The sequence below is a fragment of the Salvelinus alpinus genome, chromosome 9, assembly GCF_045679555.1.
Source record: "Salvelinus alpinus chromosome 9, SLU_Salpinus.1, whole genome shotgun sequence".
Lineage (NCBI taxonomy): Eukaryota > Metazoa > Chordata > Actinopteri > Salmoniformes > Salmonidae > Salvelinus > Salvelinus alpinus.
The window spans coordinates 15,194,133-15,220,846 of NC_092094.1; the positions used below are offsets into that span (position 1 = coordinate 15,194,133).

The 26,714-nt window shown below is 42.3% G+C and overlaps 2 protein-coding genes across 6 annotated transcripts in view; one reads left to right on the plus strand and one right to left on the minus strand.

Moving 5' to 3' along the window:
• Positions 1–5,247: 5,247 nt before the first annotated feature.
• On the minus strand, positions 5,248–10,069 carry LOC139584373 (high choriolytic enzyme 2-like). Its single transcript, XM_071416121.1, has 8 exons — positions 9,999–10,069; positions 9,549–9,627; positions 9,311–9,356; positions 8,959–9,111; positions 7,200–7,317; positions 6,083–6,261; positions 5,798–5,879; positions 5,248–5,475 (listed from the first exon to the last, which is right to left on the minus strand). The coding sequence occupies exons 2-8, from the start codon at positions 9,612–9,614 to the stop codon at positions 5,349–5,351; spliced, it is 771 nt and encodes a 256-aa protein (XP_071272222.1). The 5' UTR covers positions 9,615–9,627; positions 9,999–10,069; the 3' UTR covers positions 5,248–5,348.
• LOC139584371 (nuclear pore complex protein Nup160-like) overlaps positions 5,435–26,714 on the plus strand; it is a 36,312-nt gene continuing 15,032 nt past the window's right edge. For 3 of the 5 annotated variants that reach the window (XM_071416109.1, XM_071416113.1, XM_071416110.1), the window contains exons 1-13: positions 11,595–11,737; positions 12,366–12,474; positions 21,684–21,894; positions 22,110–22,408; positions 22,537–22,651; positions 23,291–23,524; positions 23,709–23,806; positions 23,977–24,061; positions 24,306–24,458; positions 24,584–24,754; positions 24,934–25,033; positions 25,261–25,426; positions 25,646–25,779. In XM_071416109.1, the coding sequence (XP_071272210.1) occupies positions 11,644–11,737; positions 12,366–12,474; positions 21,684–21,894; positions 22,110–22,408; positions 22,537–22,651; positions 23,291–23,524; positions 23,709–23,806; positions 23,977–24,061; positions 24,306–24,458; positions 24,584–24,754; positions 24,934–25,033; positions 25,261–25,426; positions 25,646–25,779 (1,969 nt within the window). In that variant the 5' untranslated portion in view covers positions 11,595–11,643. Of the gene's footprint in view, positions 5,520–11,594; positions 11,738–12,363; positions 12,475–21,597; positions 21,895–22,109; positions 22,409–22,536; positions 22,652–23,290; positions 23,525–23,708; positions 23,807–23,976; positions 24,062–24,305; positions 24,459–24,583; positions 24,755–24,933; positions 25,034–25,260; positions 25,427–25,645; positions 25,780–26,714 lie in introns of those variants that run through there. The other 2 variants (XM_071416111.1, XM_071416114.1) reach the window with 2 other exon arrangements.

Sequence of the window (26,714 nt, forward strand, 5' to 3'; positions counted from 1 at the left end):
GAAGAGGGGGATGACCGCGGCAGCTTTCCAATCTATGGGAATCTCAGACGATACGAAAGAGAGGTTGAACAGCCTAGTAATAGGGGTTGCGCAGATTGTCTAGCCCAGCTGATTTGTAGGGGTCCAGATTTTGCAGCTCTTTCAGAACATCAACTACCTGGATTTGGGTGAAGGAGAAGTGGGGGAGGTTTGGGCGAGTTGCTGTGGGGAGCACAGGGCTGTTGACCGGGGTAGGGGTAGCCAGGTGGAAAGCATGGCCAGCTGGAGAAAAATGCTTATTGAAATTCTCAATTATTGTGTATTTATCGGTAGTGACAGTGTTTCCTAGCCTCATTGCAGTGGGCAGCTGGGAGGAGGTGCTCTTATTCTCCATGGACTTTACAGTGTCCCAGAACTTTTTTGAGTTTGTACTACAGGATGCAAATTTCTGTTTGAAAAAGCTAGTATTTGCTTTCCTAACTGCCTGTGTATATTGGTTCCTAACTTACCTGAAAAGTTGCATATCACGGGGGCTATTCGATGCTAATGCACAATGCCACAGGATGTTTTTGTGCTGGTCAAGGGCAGACAGGTCTGGAGTGAACCAAGGGCTATATCTATTCCTAGTTTTTTATTTTATTAATGGAGCATGCTTATTTAAGATGGTGAGGAAGGCACTTTTAAAGAATAACCAGACATCCTCTACTGACGGGATGAGGTCAATGTCATTCCAGGATACCCCGGGTCGATTAGAAAGGCCTGTTCGCTGAAGTGTTTTAGGGAGCGTTGATGTGATGAGTGAATAGGGGTGGTCGTTTGACCGCAGACCCATTACGGATGCAGGCAATGAGGCAGTGATCGCTGAGATCTTGGTTGAAAACAGCAGAGGTGTATTTGGAGGGCGAGTTAGTTAGAAAGATGTCTATGAGGGTGCCCGTGTTTACGGATTTGGGGTTGTACCTGGTAGGTTCATTGATAATTAGTGTGAGATTGAGGGCATCAAGCTTAGATTGTAGGATGGCCGGGGTGTTAAGCATGTCCCAGTTTAGGTCACCTAGCAGCATGAGCTCAGAAGATAGATGGGGGGCAATCAATTCACATATGGTGTCCAGGGCACAGCTTGGGGCAGAGGGTGGTCTATAGCAAGCGTCAACGGTGAGAGACTCGTTTCTGGAAAGGTGAATTTTTATAAGTAGAAGCTCGAATCTCTGCAGTATCTCTGCTCAAATCTCTGCAGTATCTCTACAGTAGATTGCAACACCGCCCCCTTTGGCAGTTCTATCTTGGCGGAAAATGTTATAGTTAGGGATGGAAATTTCAGGGTTTTTGGTGGTTTTCCTAAATCAGGATTCAGACACGGCTAAAACATCCGGGTTGGCAGAATGTGCTAAAGCAGTGAATAAAGCAAATTTAGGGAGTAGGCTTCTAATGTTAACATGCATGAAACCAAGGCTTTTACGGTTAAATAAGTCAACAAATGAGAGCACCTGGGGAGTAGGAGTGGAGCTAGGCACTGCAGGTCCTGGATTAACCTCTACATCACCAGAGGAACAGAGGAGAAGTAGGATAAGGGTACGGCTAAAGGCTATAAGAACTGGCCGTCTAGCACGTTCGGAACAGAGAGCAAAGGGAGCAGGTTTCTGGGCACGATAGCATAGATTCAAGGCATAACGTACAGACAAAGGTATGGTAGGAAGAGAGTACGTTGGAGGTAAACCTAGGCATTGAGTAATGATGAGAGAGATATAGTCTCTAGAGACGTTTAAACCAGGTGATGTCATCTCATATGTGGGAGGTGGAACAACATCGTTGGTTAAGGCATATTGAGCAGAGCTAGAGGCTCTACAGTGAAATAAGACAGTAATCACTAACCAGGACAATAATGGACAAGGCATATTGATATTAGGGAGAGGCATGCGTAGCCAAGTGATAGTATGGGTCCAGTGAGTGGTTGGGCTGGATGGGGACACGGCGACTCAGACAGTTAGCAGGCCGGGGCTAGCAAGCTAGCAGTTAACAGGCCGGGGCTAGCAATGGGGGAAAATCTGTTTTTGCCTACTCGTGCGGTGACGTCGATAGACCAGTCGTGGAATTAGTCGGGTTCCAAGTAGCAGAGGGGTCCAAGTCCAATTGGCAAAATGGGTATAGTGGTCCAAGAAACTGTCCGGTGGATCAGCTAACAGTCCAATATGCTATAGATAGCTAGCAGGCTGCGGTTAGCAGAATGGGCCTTCAGGGGACTGAGGGGCCTGTTGGGATCCTCGGGCAGATTATGTCGGTATTCCAGTCATGAAAAATCGGCGGGGTTCAATGCCCCAGACCGGCAGTAGAAGGGGTCCGGATATTGTAGCCGAGGAGTGGGCTTCAGGAGTAGCCCAGGAGCCCTAGCCGGGAGATGGGTCTAGCATGGGCTAGCTCCAGGCTAGTTGGTGCTTGCTCCGGGGCGGAAACGTTAGCCAGGAGTAGTCAACCCGGGTTGCGGTTAGCTAGCTGCCATGATCCAGATGAAAAGCTTCAGTTTGCTGTAGGAATCAGGGGATATGGAGAGAAAAATAGGTCCGGTATGCTCTGGTTTGAAACTAATTGTATGAACTGGTGAGAGCTTTCCGAGCTAAAGGTTAGCTGATGACCGCTAGCAGTGGTTAGCTGACTGATAGCTGATAGCTGGTAGCTAGTTAGCTAGCTAGCTTCAGTTGAGGTATTCCAGTTCGGAGGTAAATAGAAATATTTTCGGGAAAAAAAACAGATCCACACCACATTGGGTGAGGCGGGATGCAGGAGAGTATTTTGAAGTTGAGGTTTAGGAAAAATATTAAAAAGAATGCTAAGAAAAATATATACAAATATATATACATGGGACGAGACAAGGATTCTTGGATTTTTGCCCTCGATGAGGGCAGACGGTCAAATTGTCCAACTTTGCCACACCACAGGAACCCAGGGAGGCTTCTCTTGGCTTTATTATGCCTATTTAACCTCTTCATGGCACTTGGAAAGTCCCTACTTCAAGTGTCGCTATACCTGTAGTCAAATACCTATGCCTTGCTCAACCAACAAGGGACACTATGCCCACAATCTCCACCAACTGTGGCAGTGCAAGGGGTTTTACACCTACATCTAGTGGTTTGGGCACAGGCAATGACACGTAGGTGAAAGCACAGGAGACAGGAGTGTGGTGTAAACAAAGAGGCTTTTATTTAGAGAAGGCAAATTAAATCCTGGCTCTTCCAAAGCTCTACAACGTTCATTATTAACTCATAAAACAAAAGCATGAAGTCAAGCTGGACTAGCTTAAAGGTCAACTGTACTTCCTGATTTGGCCTCGTTTTTCATCAATTTTAGCAGCCATGACAGAAGGCTAACAAGAGTTGTCTTGGGTGTGTGGTTTGATGTGGGTGTGTCTTGTACTTTTTTGCTTTTCAGTATCTGGTTGAATTCATCATAATCTGCCTCTGAAATAAATGTTTTAGTTGTAAACTGGTCCCTGACAAGTAACTTGACTAAAGGCACACTGGAAAACACTGAGTCCTACATACTAGTTAGTTTTTTTACCCTTATTTTACCAGGTAAGTTGACTGAGAACACATTCTAATTTACAAAAACGACCTGGGGAATAGTTACAGGGGAGATGAATGAGACAGTTGGAAGCTTCCAGGTCTGTTAAATCAAAATAGATGTGCCTACCCCAGGCCTATAGGCTATACATAGACCCTAGGTATTTTTCTGATTAAGTCACGAGGAAGAACTCAAGGCCCTAGTCTAACATGCATGAAGAGACATACTCATTCAGAAAAATTGACCAATTAAAAAAAATATATATATATATATTGTCTCTCTGTGTTTCACAATTTTCCTTCATTTCGCAAGAGCCTGAATTTATCTCACAGGAGAAAGCCTCCGAGCCAGCTAAACAGCGTCCCTCTGTCTCTCTACATGTAGGCAATCTATCTGATGCTGTCTGGTCCAAACGAGTATTACATTGTTGCCACCCGTAGCATTGAAGGCAAGGGAAGCCAGTTAGCATTTGGCCTCCCTTGATAAACAAAGTGTAAAAAATGTATCAATCAGCATTGAGCTAAACTGAGCGAGCTCAACTGTGAATGGTCCTGGCGCTCAAAAAAAAAATTGTGAACGGAAGCCAGCTTGGGTTTTTGCATCACTCCTATCATATCCCATTGAGAGTACTCGTCATTGATAGAACTTTAATTGTTGCATCTTGTTGTGTTGTTGACCTCTAGTGGCTAGCTAGCTAGCTAAAATTGGCCTTTCCCAAAGTTAGCCATGGATGGAGATGGGGATTTGAACTTGTGGTTTTACTTAAATCTCCGTACTGGCCTATGGTTATAATGGCGATTCTGATGCAACCATTAATTCATACATTGTTGTGCCCCTGGCCTGAGAGGATGGAAGTTCAATATGTAGCTAGATGTAGAAGGCTAATGTTAACTAGCTAACGTTGCCCATGAATGGAAGTTAGGCTAGCGAGCAAGCATTTAAGCCAGATAGCCTAGGACAACAAAAAATAAAAGCGTGTGCTGTATGACAGAGTGGGAGACTGTTTCGTCAACATGAAAGAGAGGAGGATGGCATTAGCATTTTTCTACTTGCACGAGCATGCACACAGAAATCAGAACCATGGACAGCCACATCGTATGTAGCTTACGTTGATTGGACTAAATTGTTTTTGGTATATTTTAGTTGTCACCGTATTAGAATAAGCAGAGGTGATTTGATGATGTTAAAATGTTGAAGTTGAGATGGTGCTGGAATAGTGGAGGCAGCTCCTGTTTTCTTTGCGACCTGCGGTAACTGTCTGTGGTTCTAAATCAATAGTTGTTTAGTGGTCCGAAAATGTCGGAAACATTATCTTGCTTGACCATGCTGTAGGTCATGTAACTTTATGTTACTGTACATGCAATATGCTTTGTGGACGTCACTGGACAGAGGTTACTATCCGGTTTTGTGATAAAACAAAGGTATGGTTAAATTTGTTCTTCCACTGTCTTCTTATTGTCTCAGCCTTTAGGCATATATATATCACGGTCTCAAGGCATATGAATTAACAGGTTATAGAGCAAACAACTCAATTATCACAACACAGTTTTGAGACTATTTCATTGGTTCCTTTGGGCCACGCATGCTCAATCAAGCCCAACTAAAGTAGGCTATTTAATATGATTTCAAAGAGTATTTTAAGCCAGGACTTTTCTCCACACTGTAAAAAAAAAAATATTAAGACTTTTAAAATGATGAAACAAAAATACAGTATATTTTTACATGCCGGTTTATTGAACTTTACTCTGTGTTTATATCAAGACTGAGTCATTGACACAACCTTGTGAGAGAGGACAGAAACACCAGGTGTCTGTTTAACAGTTGTACAGCCTGTTGAGACGGGTGATGTCGCTCTGGCTCATCTGGGAGGCGTTGCCGATCTCCACGTTCTGGTTGGGGAAGGGAACCATGGTGGGCTGGTTGTTCTTGGAGAAGGCGTACCTGCAATCACATCACACCATGATGAACACTTGGAATGAGTGGGGGTAGGCTTATCATATTATTTTATTTTTGGGCATGGGTTTATGCTTATCTAGACAGGTTAGAAGTAGAGGGGGTCAGATAGATGAAAGGGACACAGTAGGAAGGGTGGATCCAAGAATCGGATTGAACATGAAGTTCAATTCCACATAAATAACATGTGCTAGGAGCCGGGTGTCTTACTGTTAAACCACAGGCTCTGTACAGAATTAGAATTCTATGAGGCTTATTCAACTGACTAAGCATCTACTGGTGTGAAAGTGGTAAAACAATGGTGACTAACCTGTGGTACTGCATGACGGAGTTGTAGTCATAGGCCGTTCCCTGGTTCAGGGTGGCGATCTTGTTGAAGTTGTGCTCCATGCCTGGAAGAGAGAGAATATGTTAGATTCACCTTGCCCTAATAAATAAATGCAACGGTTGGTGACCGATGCAACAGTTTGTGTGTGTTTGCCTGCATATGTACTGTACATGTTTGTGTGTGCGTGTGGACATTCATAGAATATAATAGAATGTCTGTGTATGTACATGGCTATATGGGGACATGGGAATGTGAAAGGGATCCTACCGGACTGGACATTCTGGAGGAGAACGCGGATGTGATTGTCACGGTCGCTGCGGGTCTGCTCGTGGTTGAAGCCCAGGGCATGGAGGAGCTCGTGCTGGGTGGTGCCGTGGTACACACAGCCGGATCGGCTCAGAGACACAACCTGGGCATTGCCAGAACGACCAACATAGGACCAGCATCTGCCATGAATGGGTTGGACAGAGTTGTAACAGTGCAATTAGTTTTAATTGTCTGTCAGACCCACACAAATGTACTTATACACACACACACTGTTACCAGAAGTGTGTCATGCCTTATAATGCAGTTTCATGTCTCACACTGAACTGTCCTAACCAACGATGTATATAAACTCTGGATGACTGACACTGGGTGCTGTATTGAAGAACCCCGCAGCAATCTTAATACTCCTCCTCCATTGTAATTTCTTATGGGAAGCAATAGAAATGCATTTATTAAAGGTGCAATATTGATACATTTCTAATAGTTTGGCTTATTTCAGTTTGTGACAGAACAAGCACTCAGAGTGTAGAGAATCATTGTACCATCTAAACTGCTGTGACATATCTTTAATAACAAAAATATTGTATTTTCAGCCGTTTGAAGCTGGTGTACAAAACTGAAAGGAGAAGCATAGAAAATAGCGCACATAGAATAGGTCTACTGCTTCTTAGGTTTGCTTTCAACGAGAATGGCAGATCTATAACTCAAATCTCTATGTGAATTTGGTCAGATTTCCCAAAATGTTATGACACATTTATTATTTCACAGACGGCTTAATGCATCATTTTAAATTATATTGTGTGAGCTAAACATACAAATATATAAAAACATTTTCCTTAAAGTAGAGAGTACTAATGTTACTGTCCCCACTACAAAAAAATACTTAAATACATGTAATTTTATCCTTGAAATATTTAACTGTACTGTAGAATTATATCATTCCTATTGAGGACTGCTCCAACTGGGGAGTGCCAATATGGCCGACCAGTGGCTTCAAAGCTTCTCACTGGCCAATACAAAGCATCTGCAGTTCAGGGTTCATATATATATATATATAATGATCCTCATGTAGAATCATAGGATCTATGAATTATGTGTAATTCCATAGTGCACGTACCCGTTCTGGGACTGGATGTGCAAGTAGTCTCTTTGGTTGGTGCGCTTGATGAAGTTGATGCAGGAGAAGCCTGCAAAGGACTGCAGACCACGCTCAATGACTTCCAGCTCCCTGGTGGCTGGCAGGACACAGATGGGACAAGAAAAACTACTGTTAAAAAACGACTACCGTATCATGAAACTTGCTACACAATAAAGCCAGTAACACGGTTGGGGAATAATAGATTACATGTAATCCGTTACATGTAATGCGCTCTTGCAACAGCTGCATAGTGCGGATCGCAGCCTATGGAATAAAGTGGGGCTTTTATTGCTCAATCTAATTCATGTTGATCCAAAAGATCCATAGGCCTAATGGACACATGCTCAAACTCGCACACTTTTGATAGACTTAAAGGGGTAATCTGTAGTTGCTACATCAATTTTTTGAACATATAAATTATATAAATCCATTGATTCTTGAAGAATATAACTTATAAATGCCGTATGAGCTTAGTTCAACTGTCACATCCCATGAGATCCCAAAATATAATATTGTTTTTCTCCAATGTTTGTAAAAATTCTAAATGTAAAGAAACATGGTTAAAACAATAATTTTGATATCATGGATGGTCAGTCCTTGCATCCATAGCTCTGTCTATTAATCTGAGAGGTTACATTTCTCCAGGCCCATTCCTCAGCTTTTTACCAAAACAGAGGCGGGGCAGACGTTTTGTTATTGTTTCATCTGTGGATTTGCCCTTTAAACAGCTGCATATTATCAAGATAGCAAAGTGTCACCCACTAAAAGGTCAACAATAGGCCTACAGCAAATGCAGCATATGGCATTTATTTTTCACATGCAAATAGTACTGTTCAGTAGTGCTCAAAGCATGCCATTCCATGAGTGCACCATTTATTTTTCAACTTGAATCATTGAGCCCAATCAGTCCTCCATGAAAAAAAAAAGCATAAACAACAGAGTAGCTTGCTAATAAGTCTTTAGTTTTGGGGTTATGCTCAGATAAAACAGTATGGCTAATCTGTACTTCCATATTTCCAAGTCATATTCATGAAGATCAAGGGGTATAACATTTATTGTAATGACTAGAATTTTGATAGACTTTGTTTTTAATGTAAAGATATAATTGAATCGTATTATTATATGTAGTAGAAAGCGATGGGTTAGAAGAAGTCTACATAACCAACACATAAAGTAAAATGTAACATCCATATATGGTCAGCTAGGTAAACTGTAACATAGATTTAGCCTGCAATAGATGTTGTTCAATTGGTAACATACATTCCTGTCTTCTTCTAATGACTCTTATGGGGAAAGTAATCTAAAAGTAACTGAATGTAATCAGATTACGTTACTGAGTTTGGGTAATCCAAAAATTACGTTACTGATTAGAATTTTGGACAGGTAATTAGTAACTGTAACGGATTACATTTAGAAAGTACCGTACCCAACCCTGGACAGTGATGATTAGTTGTTACTTATATGGCCTACTTATATAGCTTTATACAGTAGTTTGGGACTCATGTACAGATGTAGGAGCTTAATATGTAGTGTAAAAGGGCTTCTGAAGTTTATAATTTACACTTTAAAATGTAAGACTTGATTTGTGCATTTAAAAAAAATCAAACCCTACAAAAAAATTATATTAATTACAATCCACATTTGCTGTTGCTGCAGGATAATTTTCCTGCTCTAGCAAACTAGCTCAAATGAATATCCAGCATCGTTAAATAAGATATCATCATGACATGGTACTTACAGTACTGGTTGGCGATGACGTAGGGCACATAGACTCTGCCGTCGCTGGACTTGGGCCACATGCAGCCGCGAGATGTGCAGGGGTCAGCGTTCCTCTCAGCCTCGTTGACGTAGGCGATGTCATCCACAATCAAGGGCTCGTTGCGGGTATGCACTGGAGGGACGGGGACAAGACAGGACGTCAAAGTGTGACACCTTGGATCAGTTTCCCTGATACTGATTAAGCCTCCTGGACTGAAAAGCAATGCGATAATGGATTGTTTTTTATTTATTTATTTAATATTTCATATCACTCATAGTGTAATCTGAAAGTGTTGGCAGGTATTGTATATCACAATTTAAAACTGTGTTACCAACATTCCTGTTGGCCTTCTCCAGCAGCTCAGAGACAGAGAGCTCCTATGGCACCATGCAGCAAAGACAGAGATAAATAATGACTTTGACAAATCAGCAAACACCTTACTATGAATAGTTAGGTTGTTTCACAAAATATGTATGCATACGTCCACACTTACATGGACGAACACACACACATTCATGAATGCAGACACACAACACATACAGTAGAAAGTTTAGTAGAGTTTTACTCACCTCCTCGGCCCAGGCGGACACTACAAGCAGGGCCAGAAGGCCCAGAGTGTACTTTAATGCAGACATGTCAACAAACAACCTGCCATGGTTAGACACTGTCAATAACTCTGAATACCACCACAGAAAGTAATTGACTTACTCTAACCTTCCTGTAGTACAGGTGTGGGATCTTAATTTGATCACATTGTTGTTGCAGGAAATGCAAATATGTAGTATATTCAAGGCTTGTAAGGCTTCTAAAGTTTGTAATTTCCACTTAAAAATGTCAGACTTGATTTGCTCTAACATAAAATGTATCAACCCCTACATAAATGTCCATGAATTATAATCACCTTTCCTTTTGCCTCAGGATTATTTTCCTGCTGTGAGAAACTGGTCAAATTAAGATCCTACACATGTAGCTTGCATGACATAGCTAGAGAATGCAAAGCACATGAACAACACTCTTACCTTTCGGGAAATGAAGTGAAGTTGGTTTACTGGTCCAGACACTGCACCTTATATAGTGGAATCTACCAGAACATTATCAATTTTTGGACAGTTTGGCAATGACATTGAAAACACCCCTTTCTGCTGATAAGAAATATTATGTATATGTTGTCTCGATGACATATGGCTAATTCTCACACCAATCAGAAAAAGTTAGAAAAGCCTTTCCTAACTTCTCTATTCCTTGAAAATGCTATTTAATATTTTGCAAATACCCATGGTCTGAGTTCTGTCAGTAAGATAATCATGAAACCAATATTAGTCATGAAACTCCTGTGGATTACTTGTTGGCTATTGCTAGCAAAGCATCCAGGACATCTATTTCTGTAAATAGCCTAAAAGAAAGGCTTTGGCTATAATTTCTCTGGTTATTCAGCAAGTTTCCTCTATCAGCATCCAGCCCAATATCATTGTGAATAGGCTTAGAAGTTCTGAAATAGGTGGCAGTACTCATTTTGGGTGCCGGTACTGTTTATATTTAGGTGCAGGAGCTCCACAATATTTTTGAGCTAATATTCTATAAGAGGCACAGGAGCTCAATCAGTAGAAATTTGAGGTGCCAGTACTCAGCTCCGGTGAGCTCCTGCCCAAGTCAAGCACGGCTCCTGAACTTATTTAGGCTTGCCATAACAAAGGGATGGAATACTTATTGACTCCCAATACATTTCATTTTTTATTTATTTATAAAAATGTCTAAAATCATAATTCCACTTTGGGTATTGTGTGTCAGCTAGTGACAAAAAAATCTAAATGTAATACATGTTCATTTCAGGCTGTAACACAACAAACTGTGCAAAAAGTCAAGGGGTGTGAATACTTTCTGAAGGCACTGTAAGTAAGTAAGCCTTGTCCGAGCCAGAACTGCCCACAGTTTTACTGTACTGCTCAATAAAACGATTGATATGAGGTAAAACTAATTAAATGAATATACATTTAGGTTCATCAAACAATGTCAGCAAAGAGTTGAGCCTAATCTTTTTCATTTGAAATTTTTACATTATGACATTGTATAGACCTAGTATACTGTATGTATATTCATATGATATGAGTCATTAGCCAAACTATGCATTTTTGTGATAAGCAGTCACAACTGTTTGCCCTTTACTGTGACAGACTTGACTGCGCAACACTATGGAAGTCAGTTAATCTGCGACTTCAAGTTGTGTCTTGAATGTTGGCTCATGCTGTATATTTCATATACATAATATAATATTAAAAAAATCAGATCAACAGATCAACAATATAATATGGCTCAAGGGGGGACATTGGCTCAAGAGGACATTTCTGTACAATATTAACTATTATTGGAACCAATTAGACCCTTCTGACACATCCAGAAAATACTTGGATGTTGCTGTAAATGTCAGTGTGAAGCCAAAGGCTCAGAACCACACGACAATAACTTTTCTATTCTATAGAATTGGGACATTTGAGTTTACTAAATCACTATTATTTGTGAAATATTTTTTAATCATAAAACTAGCTATACCTAGTATTATTTTTCTTATTTTACTGTAGCTAAATTAATAGGTCTTATGTTTTATAAGAGCCAGAGAGGTTCTCTCTGAAGAAGCTGGCTAATTCAGCTTTACTCAATGCGGGGAAGATGGCGGCGGTTTTAGAAAGGAGTTTCATAGAAATACGTGGGTTTGAGAGGGAAACCCTACCAACATTCCGGGGGGAAATAACTGTAAACCTAGGTACATCTTCATGGATATTAAAATAATGATCCGCTCTTTATTTGCTCATATGAAGGGTTTATGTAAAAAACTGTGTATAGAATGTGGTCGTGAGTGACTCACCATGCATGCGAGCATGCTAACTATTGACATCATGTAGCTGGCGTGTGGCTAACAAGCTAACGTTATATTGCTAGTTAGTATGATAACGGTGTCCTCTGCTGGTGAATTTTGTTACCCCGAGCGCCAACCTAAACCAAAGTTAGCCAACCGTACTGTACTCTGCTTTTGCTACACCTTACGCCGAAATCATTCTCAAGTATCAGTATCCTGGTGCATGAGTTTGTTAGCAGCTTTCCACAGTCTGCGCGTTTTACAGCGTAGCATGAGTAGCGTTAGCTTCCAGTTCATGAAAGTCAATGCTAGACACTTGGTTTTATAGTGACATGCTTTCTAACACATCCGATTTTCCTCATTTATTGACAGCTGTCTTTTAGTTATCGGGCAAAGAGAGCGTTGTGATGGTGCAAACCTAACAAGTGGTCAACCACCTGTCAGACCTAAACAGTTTGAGACTGTCAACAAGCCAAGCCACCATGTGAAAGTTTCTATTGGAACTGACCAGAGGTCATGTGTGGTTTCTCGACAGGTCTGAATGCTCTTCCTGGCAGTGTGATATACCCAGACAGCGCAGGAGGCTTTCACTATGAGGAAAGTGGAAAACTCATGTCCATCACTAGCAACAGATTCATACACTGGTGAGTTTTTTATTTAACTAGGCAAGTCAGTTAATTTAAGAACAAATTCTTATTTTCACTGACAGCCTGGGGCCGGAACTACAGATTTTTACATTGTCAGCCTGGGGATTCGATCTTGCAACCTTTCGGTTACTAGCCCAACACTCTAACCACTAGGCTACCTGCAAGTTGTGCCATCTATCTATCTATCTATCTATCTATCTATCTATCTGTCTATCTGTCTATCCATCCAGACACCTGCACATTGAACATCTGATTCCAGATTCATGGGCATTATTCTGGGAAGGCTTTCCACTATATGTGGAACATTGCTGTGGGGACTTGCTTCCATTCAGCCGCGAGGATTAGTGAGGTCGGGCACTGATGTTGGGCGATTAGGCCTGGCTCGCAGTCGGTGTAACCAATTCATCCCAAAGGTGTTCGATGAGGTTGAGGTCAGGGCTCTGTGCAGGCCAGGCAAGTTCTTCCACACCAATCTAGACAATCCATTTCTGTGTGGACCTCACTTTGTGCACAGGGAAGGGCCTTCCCGAAACTGTTGCTACAAAGTTGGAAGCACAGAATCGTTTAGAATAGTGGTTCCCAAACTTTTTAAAGTCCCGTACCCCTTCAAACACTCAACCTTCAGCTGCGTACCCCCTCTTGCACCAGGGTCAGCGCACTCTCAAATTTAGTTTTTTGCCATCATTGTAAGCCTGCCACACACACACTATACGATACATTTATTAAACATAAGAATGAGTGTGTTTTTGTCACAACCTGGCTCGTGGGAAGTGACAGAGCTCCTATAGGACCAGGGCACAAATAATAATATAAAAGTAATCAATCATTTTGCTCTTTATTTAACCATCTTACATATAACATCTTATTTGTTCATCGAAAATTGTGAATAACTCACCACAGGTTAATGAGAAGGGTGTGCTTGAAAGGATGCACATAACTCTGCAATGTTGGGTTGTATTGGAGAGAGTCTGTCTTAAATCATTTTCCACACACAGTCTAGTCTGTGCCTGTAATTAGTTTTCATGCTAGTGACGGCAGAGAATCCACTCTCACATAGGTACGTGGTTGCAAGGGCATCAGTGTCTTAACAGCGCGATTTGCCAAGGCAGGATACTCTGAGCACAGCCCAATCCAGAAATCTGGCAGTGGCTTCTGATTCAATTAAATTTTCACAGAACCACTTGTCGCAATTTCGATGAGGCTCACTTGTTCAGATATCGGTAAGTGGACTGGAGGTAGGGCATGAAAGGAATAACGAATCCAGTTGTTTATGTAATCCGTCTCGGGAAAGTACCTGCGTAATTGCACACCCAACTCACCCAACTCAGGTGCTTCGCTATATCACATTTGACATTGTCTGTCAACTTAAGTTCATTTGCACACAAAAAAAGCATACAATGATGGAGACTAGAGGTCGACCGATTATGATTTTTCGCCGCCGATACTGATTTACTGGAGGACCAAAAAAAGCCGATACCGATTAATCAGTCGATTTTTATATATATATGTATATATATATATGTATTTGTAATAATGACAATTACAACAATACTGAATGAACAATGAACACTTTTATTTTAACTTAACATAATACATCAATAAAATCAATTTAGTCTCAAATAAATAATGAAACATGTTCAATTTGGTTTAAATAATGCAAAAACAAAGTGTTGGAGAAAGTAAAAGTGCAATATATGCCATGTAAAAAAGCTAACGTTTAAGTTCCTTGCTCAGAACATGAGAACATATGAAAGCTGGTGGTTCCTTTTAACATGAGTCTTCAATATTCCCAGGTAAGAAGTTTTAGGTTGTAGTTATTATAGGACTATTTCTCTCTCTACCATTTGTATTTCATATACCTTTGACTATTGGATGTTCTAATAGGTACTTTAGTATTGCCAGCCTAATCTCGGGAGTTGATAGGCTTGAAGTCATAAACAGCGCAATGCTTGAAGCATTGCGAAGAGCTGCTTGTGAACGCAGTAAAGTGCTGTTTGAATGAATGCTTACGAGCCTGCTGCTGCCTACCACCGCTCAGTCAGACTGCTCTATCAAATCATAGAGTTAATTATAATATATTAACACACAGAAATACAAGCCGTAGGTCATTAATATTTTCAAATCCCGAAACTATCATTTCGAAAACAAAACGTTTATTCTTTCAGCAAAATACAGAACCGTTATGGATTTTATCTAACGGGTGGCATCCATAAGTCAAAATATTGCTGTTACATTGCACAACCTTCAATGTTATGTCATAATTACGTAAAATTCTGGCAAGTTAGTTCGCAACGAGCCAGGCGGCCCAAACTGTTGCATATACCCTGACTCTGCGTGCAATGAACGCAAGAGAAGTGACACAATTTCCCTAGTTTAATATTGCCTGCTAACCTGAATTTCTTTTACAGTTTTTTTGGATTGCTTACACACTAAAATTAAAAGTAGTACACTATTAGCAAAACCTTACACTCAAGAAGCAAAACATCAGCCCATATTTGCACAACTATAAGCACATTGTCAACCTCACACTTGTTGCAAAACTCTACACACAGTGATTTGCAAAACACTAAACACACTTAACATACATTACACACAAAAATCTATCATGAAGTCACGTCCTTGCAATACCAAAGCACTGACTGTCAAATTACCACACCGTCCAACCAATTGGTTCAACACAGTCATCAGGTGTGCAAACACTTGTTTGCTTAATTGTAGACACACCAATCAGGTGTATAAGCACTATAAAAAGCAGCAGGTGAGTTCATCAGTCTTCAAGGACAATGGAAAGAGTCAGAGAAAGAGTAAGACGAGGAGGAGGAGGAGGACGAGGAGGAGGACGACGAGGAGAACGAGGAGGACGAGGAGGAGGACGACGAGGAGAACGAGGAGGACGAGGAGAAGGAGGAGGACGAGGAGGAGAACGAGGAGGACGAGGAGGAGGAGGAAGGGGAGGAAGAGAAAGAGGAAGACAAGAAGGTGCTCAAAGAGGACCGAATCTGACAAATGAGATCCGCGCAACACTGGTTGACCACGTTGTCAACCACGGCCTGACGCTGAGGGAGGCTGGACTGCGAGTACAGCCAAATCTAAGCCGATATACAGTGGCAAGTGTGATGAGAACATTTCGACTGGAAAATAGGTATTGTAAAAATATCATCATATCAAAAACATCTGCACGGTTTCAGTAACTGCTTACAGTACTGTATTCTATGCACTATCAGCACTTCTGTTACCTTTTCCTGTGAAATTACTGTACTATTGTATACTGTTTTTTTTCTACATAGGATTGAGGGTCAGGGATGACAAGGGGGAAGGCCTCCTATGTTCACAGAACAGCAAGAGAGGGAGATAGTAAACATGGTTTTGGCCAACAATGCTATAACACTCAAGCAGCTCCAAGCTAACATTGTCAATAACCACGTCATTTTCAACGATATCCATCAGGTCTCAACATCAACACTGGCACGCATCCTAAAAAAAAAACATATTCAAATGAAGCAAATTTATTGAGTGCCTTTCGAGCGCAATTCCGAAAGGGTGAAACGACTGCGGCATGATTATGCAGAGGTATGTATTCACTTTAGCAGTGTGATCTTGCATACTGTCTCATAATCTTTTACTGTACTGTAATATGTATACTAGATCTACACTGAACTACACAATTTTGCCTGACACTGTTTTTCAGAGAGTTTTACGAATGGATGGAAAGGAGATCCAGCATGAGTTCATTTACGTAGATGAGGCTGGGTTCAACCTGATGAGAACACGAAGGAAGGGAAGAAACATCATTGGCCACAGGGCTATAGTCAATGTCCCAGGGCAACGTGGGGGTAATATAACACTCTGTGCAGCCATTACACAGAATGGGGTCCTCCACCGCCATGCCCATATGGGCCCTTACAACACAGGACTCATACTTACATTCTTGGACCAATTGCACAACATAACAGCAGCAAATCAAATCGATCATATGCAATACATTGTTGTCTGGGACAATGTGTCTTTCCACCGCTCTGCTCTGGTTCAGAACTGGTTTCAGCAACATCCACATTTCACCGTTCTATATCTTCCACCATACTCTCCCTTCCTCAACCCCATAGAAGAGTTTTTCTCTGCATGGAGGTGGAAGGTATATGATCTCTGTCTCCAGGCTGAGGTACCCCTCATCCAAGCCATGGAGGAGGCCTGTGACCAGATGGAGGTAGCAGCAATGCAAGGATGGATTCGTCATTCAAGACGTTTCTTTCCAAGGTGTCTTGCTAATGACAACTTTGCCTGCGTGGTTTGATGAAATTCTCTGGCCAGATCCAGCTAGGCGAAGAGACATTGTCTAGTTATTTTTTTTTTTTAAATTTTGAACTTACAATACGTAAAGTGACGTTTGGTCAACTTTGTTGATAGTAGCCTACTCTAATCACAGGGAAGTAGAAGTGCTAAAAGTGTTTTAGGTTTATCACAGCAGAGTGTAACTCGTGCAAACAGAGTATAGTAATGTGAAACGTGTGTGTTTCATATGGTAACAAAGTGTGGTTTTTAAAAAGAAGTGTATAGTTTTTACAAGAGTGTTTAATTTTGCAAAGGATCTGTAGTGTTTTGCTAATTGGGTGTGTGGTTGTGCTAATTGTGTGTAGTGTTTTGAAAACACGGGCCCTGTTTTGAAAATCGTGCTTAAGCAATCAAAAAAAACTGTAACTAAATGTGCAGGTTTTAAAAAATATACTTCTGTGTATTGATTTTAAGAAAGGCATTGATGTTTATGGTTAGGTACATTCGTGCAACGGTTGTGCTTTTTTCGCGAATGCGCTTTTGTTAAATCATCCCCCGTTTGGCGAAGTTGGCTGTATTTGTTAGGAAGAAATAGTCTTCACACAGTTCGCAACAAGCCAGGCGGCCAAAACTGCTGCATATACCCTGACTCTGTTGCACAGAATGCAAGAGAAGTGACAGAATTTCCCTAGTTAAAAGAAATTCATGTTAGCAGGCAATATTAACTAAATATGCAGGTTTAAAAATATATACTTGTGCATTGATTTTAAGGAATGCGTTGATGTTTATGATTAGGTACAAATTGGTGCAGCGACAGTGCTTTTTTCACGAATGCGCTTGTGAAATCACCCGTTTGGCAAAGTAGGCTATGATTCAATGATAAATTAACAGGCACCGCATCGATTATATGCAACGCAGGACAAGCTAGATAAACTAGTAATATCATCAACCATGTGTAGTTAACTAGTGATTATGTTAAGATTGATTGTTTTTTATAAGATACGTTTAATGCTAGCTAGCACCTTACCATGGCTCCTTGCTGCACTCGCATAACAGGTAGTCAGCCTGCCACGCAGTCCCCTTGTGGAGTGCAATGTAATCGGCCATGATCGGTGTCCAAAAATGTCGATTACCGGTTGTTATGAAAACTTGAAATCGGCCCTAATTCATCGGCCATTCCGATTAATCGGTCGACCTCTAATGGGAGACCTGTGTTGTCCTTGTTAATGCAGACAGAGAAGAGCTCGAACTTCTTAATCATAGCCTCAATTTTATCCCGCACATTGAATATAGTTGCGGAGAGTCCCTGTAATCCTAGATTCTGATCATTTGGGTGAGAAAAAATCCTTACCCAGATAGGCCAGTCGTGTGAGAAACTCATCATGCAAGCGGTCAGACAAGTGCAATTATGGTCAGTATTTGTATTTATTTTTTATTGAACCTTTATTTACTTAGGCAAGTCAGTTTAGAACAAATTCTTATTTACAATGACGGCCTACCAAAATGCAAAAGACCTGCTTTGGGGACGGGGCTGGGATAAAAAATTATATATATACATACATGCATGCATGCATACATACATACGTCTAGCTGCTCGAGAGCACCCTTACCTGCTGATCTATAAATTGTCTCCGTAATCTAGCATGGGTAGGATGGTCATCTGAATTAGGGTTAGTTTGGCAGCTGGGGTGAAAGAGGAGCGATTACAATAGAGGAAACCAAGTCTAGATTTAACTTTAGCCTGCAGCTTTGATATGTGCTGAGAGAAGGACAGTGTACTGTCTAGCCATACTCCCAAGTACTTGTATGAGGTGACTACCTCAAGCTCTAAACCCTCAGAGGTAGTAATCACACCGGTGGGGAGAGGGGCATTCTTCTTACCAAACCACATGACCTTTGTTTTGGAGGTGTTTAGAGCAAGGTTAAGGGCAGAGAAAGCTTATTGGACACTAAGAAAGCTTTGTTGTAGAGCGTTCAACGCAAAATCCAGGGAGGGGCCAGCTGAGTGTAAGACTATCGTCTGCATATAAATGGATGAGAGAGCTTCCTACTGCCTGAGCTATGTTGTTGATGTAAATTGAGAAGAGCGTGGGGCCTAGGGTTGATCCTTGGGGTACTCCCTTGGGGTACTCCCTTGGTGACAGGCAGTGGCTGAGACAGCAGATTTTCTGACTTTATACCCTGCACTCTTTGAGAGAGGTAGTTAGCAAACCAGTTCAAAGACCCCTCAGAGATACCAATACTCCTTAGCCGGTCCACAAGAATGGAATGGTCTACCGTATCAAAAGCTTTGGCGACATTGCTTAGAATCAAGGGCAATGGTGACATCATTAAGGACCTTTAAGGTTGCAGTGACACATCCATAACCTGAGTGGAAACCAGATTGCATACCAGAAAGAATACTATAGACATCAAGAAAGCCAGTCCGTTGATCATTGACAAGTTATTCCAACACTTTTGATAAACAGGGCAAAATAGAAATAGGTCTATAACAGTTAGGATCAGCTTGATCTCCCCCTAAAAATAAAGGACGAACCGTGGCTGCCTTCCAAGCAATGGGAACCTCCCCAGAAAGGAGAGAGAGGTTAAAAAGGTCGGAGATAGGCTGGGCGATGATAGGGGCAGAAACCCTAAAGAAGGGTCTAAACCATCTGACCCAGAGTTTTTTTGGGGGTCAAGTTTCAGGAGTTCCTCTAGCACTTCGGACTCAGTGACTGCCTGCAGGGAGACACTTTGTTGCGGGGCAGGGGGAAAGAGGGAGAAGCATCGGGGATAGTCACATTAGAAGGGGTGGGAGATGAGGAGATGTTGGACTGGCAAGCAGGCATGTCTGAGTCAAATAGGAATCCTGACTTAATGAAGTGGTGATTAAAGAGCTCAGCCATGTGCTTCTTGTCAGTAACAACCACATCAACTTTAAGGGACATGGGCAGCTGTGAGGAGAGGGTTTATTCTCCAGGTCTTTAACCGTTTTCCAGAACTTCTTGGGGTTAGACCCACAGAGAGAGAACTGCTCCTTAAAGTAACTAACTTTGGCCTTCCGGATAACCTGAGTGCACTTATTTCTCATTTGCCTGAAAGAGAGCCAGTTAACCACGTCTCAGTAATGACCAACACATCTGGATTGGAGCTGTGAACCAACACTTTCAATTGAATCAATTTTAGGTAATAAGCTTCTAGTGTTAACTTCCAGTAAACCCAGGCTTTTACGGGAACAGAAATCAGTGAAGCAGATATCAGAGCACAAGTCAGAATTGGGGCTAGCAACAGTAGATGGGCAGGGTGTGCATGCACATTTCCAGATATCATCAACAGTAATACAATCAAGGGCATAGGACAGGGAGATCTCTGCAGTGCTGATTTTATGACATATGAATGTGCATCAGATGGCAACAAGATCATATTGTACAGCAATTTCATCAGGTAACATGAATACAAAGCCGGCGAGAGGTGTTTAGAAGAGGATGGGAGGACAAAAGTCCATGTAACCAATAGAGAGTCAGAGTCCCGAGTGTGGGAACAAACATACTGTCCCACGGTTGGGTAAAGAAAGTTCGTAGTTAACAAAGCATGCAGGAGTCATGAGGCAAATGACAAAATGCACAATAATTTTTTTAAATGTTTAACGACTTGGCTAGCAATTGTAAGTTCAGAGTCACTCGCCCCAACAGTACATGTGTGCTGGAGGCGAGGGAAAGCTCGGAAGAGAGGGGAGGGGGCTTCAAGTCCTCTGGATCTGGGTGGGGTAGCCTGCCATTTGTTGGGCTCAAAGGCTTCGACACCTCTCGCTTCGCACGTCAGTGCTAATTGAAGATGTAACTCTTAGTCCTAGCAAAGCTTGGTAGCCTGAGCATTCAGTCCTTTATTAAGTAAAATATATCATTGTTATTGGCTTTTGAAAGTAAAAAAATTGCTTCAGACTAATAAGCATTACTCACTCAGCTCCAGGTTGGATGGTGTTTTCAGGTCTCTGCTTGTTTGGGAATAATAATCCTTGAGTGTAGGAAGCATTCCAAGTAAATTCCATCCAAAAATCAGGTTGTAGGTTTCGATTTGGAGTGAATGTTATGTTTAGGGTAGCATCCTGAATATGTCCCTCCCCAAAATTTATATTTTTAAAAACATGCTGAACAATTTGCTCATGACCTCTGTCTGTCTGTCTAAAGTAAACTTTAAGCTCGTCTCTCAATAAAAATAAAAAAACGTGTCAATACTTTGCCCCTTGATAATCAGCGCACTTCTGTATGTTGTGAAAGCGTTACATGGTCGCTGCCCATATCATTGCATAGTGCAGAAAATACACGAGAGTTCAGGGGCCTTGCTTTAACTAAGTAAGCCATTTTCACTATAGTGTCTAAAACATATTTCAAGCTGTCAGGCATTCCCTTGGCAGCAAGAGCCTCTCGGTGGATGCTGCAGTGTACCCAAGTGATGTCGGGATCGACTGCTTGCACGCGCGTTACCACTCCACTCCACTCCACTCCACTCCACCTGGACTAGTCTTGAGGGACCACTGCTTTGAAGTAAACTGCTTAGCGATTTCGACATCTGCCTCGAGGCTCCGGTATCAAACGTAACATCACTAGGTACTGTTAGGTTCTAATTCTGAGTAAAACACTCAACGGACATTATGAAAGCTGAACCAAGTTTATTCTTCCCAGAGGATCAATACAGCTGCATTAGACAAAACGTGTTTCCACCAACACAAGTGTACATACTCCAATATAGGCCCTCCTCCTCCTCTCCAATCCTTACATCAATTATGGTTTGACAGGAAGAGGGTAATAAACCATAATTTCTCCCTTAAGGGGATCTGACCTGACCTCAACCCCTCATTTGCTTAATCCACAGATGTACACCCGTATCCCCTATAGCAATCCTGTGACTTCCTCCCGTCCACTCAGCACATCCCAAAGCCATCTACGTCTTCTCTCCAGGTCTACCTCCGGGGACACAGTGCAGCTGGTGGAGCAGTCTCTGGACACCAACCTACTGAACAATGCTGTTAAACTCAAGATCACACACTGCCCTCTGCTGCCCGGAGGCGTACACGTCCAGGAGACTCTCAACAATGTCACCATCCTCATCGTCACCAACCAGACTGTGCACCGGCTGGTGCTGCCACACCCCACACGCATGTACCGCAGCGTAAGTCCCTCTTTAGGATGCTTCTAAACCAAAATGCATGAATCATATGTCCGACGCAGTGGAGTGGGGAGAAATGATTTGTGTGAAACATTCTGTTTTTAATTGGTTGACGTAATCAATGTTCTTACTTTTCTGACAGACAGAGCAACACAACCTTTTCCTAGCACACTGTGCTGTATACAAATATACTTTTTTTTCTCCCTTACCTCCTACAGGAGCTGGTGACAGAGCTCCAGATGCAGTCCATATTTACAGACGTGGGGAAAATGAGTCTGCAGGACCCTGCCCACAGCGCAGTCATCCCCAGCACTGTGGGCCAGACAGTAGGCCCCACCGCCTCAGCAGTCTGGCTCAGCCACCAGGGAGAGGCCCATTACGCCCTTGCTTCACCTGCAGGGGGTATCCTGGTCGTCACACTGCCCCCACACGACACACAGGCCAGCTTGACCATTCTGGAGCTGAAGACAAGCTCTGTGATGCAGAGACTGGCTGGCTGGATGCCAACTGCCATCAGGTTAGAAGACATGTTTTTTACCTCTTTAATAGATTGAGTCTGGGTCCGTGTTATCGCCCCATTGTGTAAACCAACCCTGGTTCTTTTGTTCGTGTGTATGTGTAACCCTCCGTGTGTGTCCTGTCCAGAGGTGAGCAGAGCCCTGGGGACCTGGCCCTGAGTCTGGCAGTAAGGGAACTGGAGGACGACACCTTCATCTTGGCTCTGTGTCAGGACCATAAACTACGCATGTGGTCCTATAGGGTCAGTCCCATAAAGAGATTGTTCTATTGAATTCTGTGGTCAGAAGCATGACATTTTGGGGTCCCGAGTGGCGCATTCATCTCAGTGCTAGAGGCGTCACTAAAGACCCTGGTTCGATTCCAAGCTGTATTACAACCGGCCGTGATTGGGAGTCCCATAGGGTTGTCCGGGTTAAGCTTTTGCCGGGGCAGGCCGTCATTGTAAATAAGAATTTGTCTTAATTGACTTGCCTAGTTAAATGAAGGTTAAATAAAATAAACATCCTGTTAATGCTGAGATCTGTGAAACAGTGCCACTGGTCTCCCCAAGAAACATAGAACAAAATAAATGGTAGTACATACATACTCTGCCGTTCTATCCCATGTGCAATGATTGCCGAGGGAATAAGTGTTATTTTTTGTTAAAGTGACGTCTGTTGTAATATCGCAAATGGACATAGCAGTTTCACCCCAACGGATTGCAACTTTATGTCCTTTAGAGGAAGGATGTTGAACTTTTTCATTTGGATCTAAAAGTAGGCCTAATTGATTAAATGATGAGAAATATTAACCTGGATATCAACAAAATAAAAAAAATCAACAAAAAATTATAACATAAATCGTTTTTGCTAACATGGGAAGGCCCTTCCTCATCCTACAGGACCAGGCATGTCTGATGGAGGCTGACATGTTGGAATACATGCCAGCGTGCCGGGGGGTGAAGCGTTCCCCAGGACAGGGCCATCGGCTACGGCTAGCCTTCTCCTCCACGGGGCTGTGTCTGGCCATCTACCTGGCCGTACCTTCCAGGGGACAGTTCACTGTGCTGCAGCTGGTGGCCACAGACAACAACCGCTACAGCCTGGACCACATCTCCTCACTGTTTGCCACACAGGTAACTGAAGGAGAGGTGTGGAGGGTGTGTGTGAGAGTGGGTAGGGGTTGTCTTTGCGGAAGAATATGTGTCGGTTTGGAATGGGTCTGGAATTTTGATATTATGTGTTAGTTAATGGAAAGTCTCATCTCAGTAATATGTTTTGTCAGCCTGACTCCTCTCCTGTGTGTCCTGGTGTGATTAGGAGACACTGGTGGACTTTGCTCTCACTTCTACGGACATCTGGGGCCTGTGGCTGGACGATACCAACCAAACCGTGGTGAAATACATCAACTTTGAACAGTGAGTGTGACATGTTTCGATTATCCTTTGGATAGTGTAATGGACTTGTATGCCTATATATCAAGAGATGATCTCTGTAACATTGTGAATTTAGTTTTCTGGGGGGAAATGAATATAATTTGGAGTGCTGTCCATTTCCTACTCTGCTTACCTCCATTGTGACGTCACAGTTCCATGGCAGGTCAGTGGAACCAGGTGTTTGTGCAGCCTGGCCCTGAGGAAGAGGTCCACATCGGAGCAGACCAGGACCCCAGGGTAAGACAACACCACATCATTCATCACTGATATCAAATGGGATTTGAATTAATTAATCTGATTTCATTTATTAAATTAACTGATTAATCAGAACCTGATTTGATGACATCACGCTCTGTCCAAACATCATTGCAATTTATCAGTATCCTCCTATTCCATATTGTCACTATTGTGCCTACACACATAAAAAAAAAAATACATTTTTTAATCAAGCTAATTTGTCCTATCTATTGTGTTATGACAGGAGACCTACCTGGATGTGCTCTTCTCCCCCCTGAGATTCACTGCCTCTGCTATAGTCAAAGCCCTACAGATTTACAGGAGAGGCACAGAGCGAATCACTGATCTCCCCTGGGAGACCCTCAAGAAAGAGGTGACGGTGGCTGTGGAGAAGGAGGTAAGCTAGACCAGGCTCCCTGCTTTCTGCGTATTCTCTCCATCTGACTCACACACCGTCTCCTGACTTTTTTCTCAGCTTGTTTCTGCTGCATTTCCTACATGTATGACTCTCTCCCTCTCTAGCTGCAGAGCAGTGTAACAGAGTTTGAGTTCAGCCAGGAGGAGTACAGGCAGCTACAGGTGGAGTTCTGGTCCAAGTTCTATGCCTGCTGTCTACAGTACCAGGAGGCTCTGGCCACACCACTGGGCCTGCTGCTCAACCCACATACACACATGGTCTGTGTGCTGAAGAAGGTACAGATTGGAAGAGAGACTACATTACACTACATTCTTGCATATGTTTAGTTGATTTGGGACCATGTGACCCAAAAGGGGACGAAGGAAACCTGGTCATTTAAAACATAGTTTTTTCATGTTTCATATTAAAATAATTTTGCTGGATTGCAGTCAATAAGTGACTGTGTTTGATCCAGGGCTTTGTGTCATTCCTGGTGCCCTGCTTTGCTGTGGAGCACCTGTACCTGTCTTTTGATGAGTACCTGTTCTCAGAGGAAGAGACACCCGTGACTGAGGGTAAAGACAAGACCTCTCTCGTTCATCTGTGTCTACTGAGAATGTATAGTAGCCATTTTAGATCCAGAGAGCTCTTTACCTACTGGGTTTTTGTCAAGTGTAGCCATTCACACTTTAAGTGGTTCAATATGAATTTGTTTCTCCTTGTTGAAAAGGTAGACATTGTTTGCCAGTTTGGCTCTGCGGGACTCCCAGTTTCTCCTCGTACCATGTTTCCCTATGTCCAGACCCGGAGGTTTGTTGTGACGTGCTGCAGCTGGTGCAGTGTCTGAGGCTGGTGAGTGACGCGGTGCCGGGGGACATGGCCTACGAGATGGAGAAAGCCCTGGAACATCTCCAGTCACCTGAGAGGGCTGCGGAGATGGTGCTGGAGAACTTACTGGCCAACGACAAGTCAGTACGCACACACCTCAACAGTTTTTGAAAATTACTATGTACTGTTTATGGAGGCCAGTTGAAAGTCAATTAATGAATTGGGAAAAAATTGTCATAGGAAAAATAATTTCAACCAACAAATGTTGTTGACCTCCTATGGGTCATTCACATGCCGGCATTGCCGTGCTATGTGGGGTTTCGTGACTGACTGTTATGCTTCTTTCATTCCCATCGTAGTGAGAATGTGATAGAGGACATCCATAACAAACTACACGACGTCCGTAACCCTTTGGCAGCCATGGCTGTGCTGATCAGAGAGATGGACCTGGAGACTGACTCGGAGCCAGTTGGAGAGGGGTCTCTCACCATAGGTAAGACCTATATAATATTATACCATGCTATACCTACCACACTATACCATGGCTAATATACAGTACCAGTCAAAAGTTGACACACCTACTCATTCCATGGTTTGTAAAATGTTCTACATTGTAGAATAATAGTGAAAACATAAACTATGAAATAACACATGGAATCATGTATTAAGCAAAAAAGGTGTTAAAACAAATCAAAATATATTTTATATTTGAGATTTTTCTAATTCTCCACCCTTTACTTTGATGACAGCTTTGCACACTCTTGGCATTCTCTCAACCAGCTTCATGAGATAAGCACCTGGAATGCATTTCAATGAATAGGTGTGCCTTGTTAAAAGTTAATTTGTGGAATTTCTTTACTTAATGCATTTGGGCCAATCAGTTGTGAAGTTAGCCCTTTTTTGGTAAAAGACCAAGTCCATATTATGGCAAGAACAGCTCAAAAAAACAAAGAGAAATGACAGACCATCATTACTTTAAGACATGAAGGTCAGTCAATACGGAACATTTCAAGAACTTTGAAAGTTTCTTCAAGTACATTTGCAAAAACCATCAAGCGCTTTGATGAAGCTGGCTCTCATGAGGACCACCACAGGAAAGGAAGACCCAGAGTTACCTCTGCTGCAGAGGATACGTTCATTGGCGTTACAAGCTTCAGAAATTACAGCCCAAATAAATGCTTCAGAGTTCAAGTAACAGAAACATCTCAACATCAACTGTTCAGAGGAGACTGTGTGAATAAGGCCTTCGTGGTTGAATTGCTGCAAAGAAACCACTACTAAAGAACACCAATAAGAAGGAGAGACTTGCTTGGGCCAAGAAACACAAGCAATGGACATTAGACCGGTGGAAATCTGTCCTTTGGTCTGGAGACCAAATGTGAGATTTTTGGTTCCAACCGCCGTGTCTTTGTGAGACGCAGTGTGGGT